Genomic DNA, 4986 nt, shown 5'->3' on the forward strand with positions numbered 1-4986 from the left:
CATCATCACTTTCAGCAGTGACTTTAGTTGGCTTGAAGATATCCACAGTCACATAGAGCCAGAGCTTGTGGCCTTTAAGAAAACTTCTCATAGACTGAGACCAAACAGTGTAGTTGGTGCCATCCAACGTAACATGAATATGAGCAAGAACCTCGTTTTGGGCCATCTGGAGATGCCAAAAGCAGAAACAGACCAGAAAAATGAAATCAAAACCAAAAAAATAAGTAGGAAACACCTGGTCAACTAATGCAACGGTCAACAGAGCTGACGTGGCACTGTGCTGACTCGGCACCCAGCTGACGAGGCACACCAGCTGAAGGAGCTGACCTGTCACTAGGGCTGACGTGGCACAGCAGGGATTGACACGTGATATGCACAGGCAGAGGGTGGCGACACGTGGGCGCGTGAGCCAAAAAGGCCGAATCTTCGACTGGCTCGTGGCGGCGCGTCCACCGTCCGATGGAGGCATTCCCGGTGGCCCTGAGCAGCTAGGAGTCTGGGCTATCGAACTGGGCAGCAACGAAAGTGATCGGACTGCGGTATCAGCGGCGAAACGGCAGAAACCAGTGGCGGCGACAGAATCTTTAGACAGCGCGTGTGGGAGCGTGGAGGCTCCGATGGGGCTGTTCTCGACGGCTCTGGTACGGTTGGCTCCCAAGGTTTCGATTGGTATATGAACCAGCTTGAGACAAGGACTGGGAGAAGGAGAACCGAGGAAGACAGAGCGAGGAGGAATGGCGGAAGCAACAGCGGGGCCGGAAAAGTTCTGGGAGGAGGCCGAAAAAAAAAATAGAGGTGATTCAGAACTTGTGCTCTGATACCATGTTGAGAGAAAAGTATTATATTGAATCACACGTAAGCTGTACATGAGAGGCCTATATATATAGGCTAGTAATGAAAAAATATACTTCACAATAATCAATGTGGGACAATATATATATATATATACATAATCTAACAAAGGGAAAGTATAAAATTTTAAAGTGTATTTTCTAGAATTCACAGTTATTAATTTTCTTCTTGTTTTGAGTGATGTAGGGAGGAACTTATGTAATTTTTTTAAAAAAAATCAAGGAACTTATGTAATTTTAAATGTCGGGAGACTCAGTCGCACATGATGGATGACACATGTCATTCTCTCCTCTTTAGCCTTTCCACCCTACCACCTTCTATCTTGGCCATCTAACCATCACTACCCTTATTCAACTCACTCCATCTTTCAATACAACTTTACACCTTTCCAAGGAAAATTATTATCATTTCATGTACAAATTAGTTGTTCTTCCTTGGTCACATGAAAAGTCATGCTTATCTTCTTAGTTAAGTATGAGAGTACTCTAGAACCCTTCCCTAACCCTTATATATACCCTAGGCATGCTTCCAAGTCATTCATTCCATCATATCTCACCAAAACCTTCTTCTATCTTGTGTAAGTGTTGTCCAACCCAAGTTTTTTTTTTTTCTATTGTTGTATTATTTTATAAATAAGAAGTACATTTGCCCATTTAGTTTTGATCTTTCTTCTACTTTTGGTTGTGAGTCATTGGACTAGTGTAACCTTGTTGCACTACTTGAGAATCGGTTGTTCCTAATATTTGGAGTCTTGGACACCATATTTCTCTACATGGTATCAGAGCTTCAAAGGTGGTGATGATTCATCCTTAATGAAGAAGATCAATTGGTGGTGTAGAAATGGATTCGGGTGGAAGGTTTAACAATTTTGGGGTTGAGGTGCTCAACCATTCTAACTACAAGATATGGAGGTTGTGCATGGAGTCTTATCTTGTTGGGGAAAACTTATGGGAGGTTGTTGGTGGAGGTGATGTGAATCCTCCGAAAGATGCTCCGGAGAACGTCAATAACTTGAAGAAATGGCGGATAGCGAATGTAAAGGCAGAATCTATCTTGAAGAGATCTATTTCCCATGGGCTATTTGAGCATATCATTGGGTATAAATCGGCAGGTGAGATTTGGACTACCCTTTATGGGTTGTTCAATAAAAAAGATGTGGCTCGATTGCAATTAATGGAGAACAAGTTGGCAAATACAACTCAAGGTGATCTCTTTATTTCTCAGTTTTTCTTAAAGATTAAAAATCTTTGTTCAGAGATTTCAGCCCTTAAAACAGAAGAACCTATATCGGAGGCACGAATGAAGCGTCATATTATTCATGGTTTAAATGAGTATATTCCCTATGTTACGTCTATTCAAGGATGGGCTATTCAACCCACCTTGGTAGGGTTTGAAAGTCTTCTCACATCACAAGAATCATTGGCTCGACAAATAGCGAGATGCTCCATTTCGGGAAGTGAAGGAGATGCGCTCTTTTCCAATAAAAAGAAAATTTTCAGCAAAGGTAAAAATGATGGTTTTAGAAAGCATGAAGATGGTGGAGAATCATTCGAGAAGCGAGATGAAAATAAAAATGTGACAAGTGTTATCGATGTGGTAAACTTGGACACAAAAAGAAGAATTGTCGTGTGAAACTCAAAGGAGGATATGTAGTCAAGAAGGAAGGTGAACCTAAACATGAAGAAGAGTGGGGAAAGTGCTTTATGGCAGGAACCACTATGATTGATGCCTTGTCATCAATCAATTAGGAAAATGATTAGGTCGTTGATTCAGGTTGTAGGCATCATCTCACAGGCGACGAATCCAAAAATTCTCAAGCTTCTGAGATTACAAAGGAAATGATGCAATCATCAAAACGGACAACTCCATTCATCCCATTGAGAAGGAAGGGGTCATGACTACCGAAGGAGATGGAGATGAACAAATCACACTTAAAAGTGTGTTTCAAGTTCTCAGGATGAAAAAGAACCTCTTTTTGGTGGTCAATGCCATTGATGATGGTCACTATGTCTTGTTTGGGCCAAAGGATGTGAAGTTTCTTCAGAATATCAGAATCTTAGATGCAGATGTCGTTTATACGAGTAAGAGAATTAAAGACTTATTTCTTTTAGCCTCCACGGTTTCTTATATTGATCAAATGAGTACAAATGATGGAGCATCAATTTGGCATGTTAGATTAGGACATCTTAGCATGGACAAATTAAAAGCAATTGCTCTAAAAAAATTGGTGAATGGGTTGCCCATGTTAACTACCTTTGGTAGGGATAAAGCATGTGAGGATTGTCAGTATGGAAAAGCACATCGTCTTTCATTTGACAAATCTCTTTCACGGTTCAAATCACCTTTAGAACTTATTCATGGTGATTTGATGGGTCTTTGTACTACACCATTGTATTCGGATTCTCTTTATATGCTTATTCTTGTTGATGATTATACACGATTTACGTGGGTATATTTTATGAAAGAGAAATCCGAAGTATTCTTCAAGTTCAAAGAGTTCAAAGCAACTGTGGAAAGTGTGCTCGACAAGAAGATTAAAAGGTTTTGAATCAACAATGGGGAAGAGTTCACTTTTATCAATTTTCACAATTTTTTTTCTGCAGCAGGGCATATGAAGGGAGCTTTTGCATGCACATACACCGCAACAAAATTGAGTGGAAAAAAGGAAGATCCAGCACTTGGTGGAGACTTGCAAGAGTTGGCTTTATGCAAAAATTTACCCAAAGCCTTATGGGCAGAAGGTATGGCATCTGCCGCTTATATGATTAATCAAGTGCCTCTTAGTCCGATAAACATGAAATCACCATATGAGCTAATGTTTGAAGAAAAGCGTAGTGTCAAGCACTTCAAGGTTTTTGGCTCTATTTGTTATGTTCATGTGCCGAATGCAAAAAGAAATAAACTGGATGCCAAGGCTCAGAAATGCATCTTTATTGGATATGATGAAAGAAAAAAAAGGTGGAAGTGCATGGATCCTGAGACTCATAAATTCATTGTTTCTTGGGATGTTGTATTTGATGAAGTCTCTTCATATTATAAGGCAGAAGGTGCTATTATTGGGTGTACTGGCAGTGACACTAGTGTTCACAATCAGCCGCATACAAAAACAGTTTACCATTGTTGCCTAATGCTCCCATGCCATCGGATAGCTCTTCTTCTTCTTCTTTTTCACCTACGGAGGAGCGATCTAATTGGGGGAGTAGTGTTGGTTGCCATGAGCTGGAAGGACAGCAAGGTGATGAGGAAGTAGAAAGTGTACCACCTCTTAGGAGATCTAAGAGGAAAGTTGTATTGCCGGCTCGGTATAGAGATGGAAATTTTGTGAGTATGCACTCATGTTTTCTTGCTAATCCTATTGATGATTGTGAACCTTCTTGTCATCACTTGCAAATAGGTTTACAAAATCAAACGTAAGGCAGATGGCAATGTTGATAGATACAAGGCAAGGTTGGTTGTTCGCAGATTCTCTCAAAAGTATGGGGAGGATACTTGGCAGCACATCATGAGTGGAAGTTATGGCAATTTTTTGATGTAAAAATGCCTTTTTATATGGTGAAATTAACAAAGATATCTACATGGAGCAGCCTGATGGTTATGTTTTCAAGTGCACTCGGAATATGTATGCAAGCTGAAAAAGGCTTATATGGAGTAAAGCAAGCACCTAGAGCTTGGTATGGGAAGATTGTCGAATACTTACAATTTTGTGGCTATTTTGCTTCTAACTCAGATTCTAGTTTGTTTGTTAAAAAGCAAAGTAAGGTGCATGTCATTGTTCTCTTGTACGTTGATGACATGATTGTTACCAGCAACGATGATGAAAAAATTGCAAAGCTTCAAGCTAAACTTTCTATTCGGTTTGAGATGAAAGATTTGAGGGAGCTTTGTCACTTTCTTGGTTTGGAAGTTAGCTCTCTGAAGAATGGAATTTTTGTTTCACAACAAGGTTATGCAAAGAAGCTTGTGGGAAGATTTGGGTTGAACCAAAGCAAGTGGTGCTACACTTCTCTTGATGCGAACATTAAGCTAAGGCGTGAAGAGGGCAAGCTTCTTCCCGATCCTCATCCTTATCGGGCTCTTGTAGGAAGTTTGATTTACTTAACTATTACAAGACCCGACATTGCATTCTCGGTTGCC

General features: G+C 40.3%; 1 protein-coding gene across 1 annotated transcript; it reads left to right on the top strand.

Annotated features, from left to right (window-relative positions):
* The first annotated feature begins 1692 nt into the window (after nt 1–1692).
* On the top strand, nt 1693–2484 carry LOC133859751 (uncharacterized). The gene has a single exon (XM_062295283.1). The coding sequence runs from the start codon at nt 1693–1695 to the stop codon at nt 2482–2484; it is 792 nt and encodes a 263-aa protein (XP_062151267.1).
* Nucleotides 2485–4986: the final 2502 nt, after the last annotated feature.

This window comes from Alnus glutinosa, chromosome 1, assembly GCF_958979055.1.
Source record: "Alnus glutinosa chromosome 1, dhAlnGlut1.1, whole genome shotgun sequence".
Classification (NCBI taxonomy): Eukaryota; Viridiplantae; Streptophyta; class Magnoliopsida; order Fagales; family Betulaceae; genus Alnus; species Alnus glutinosa.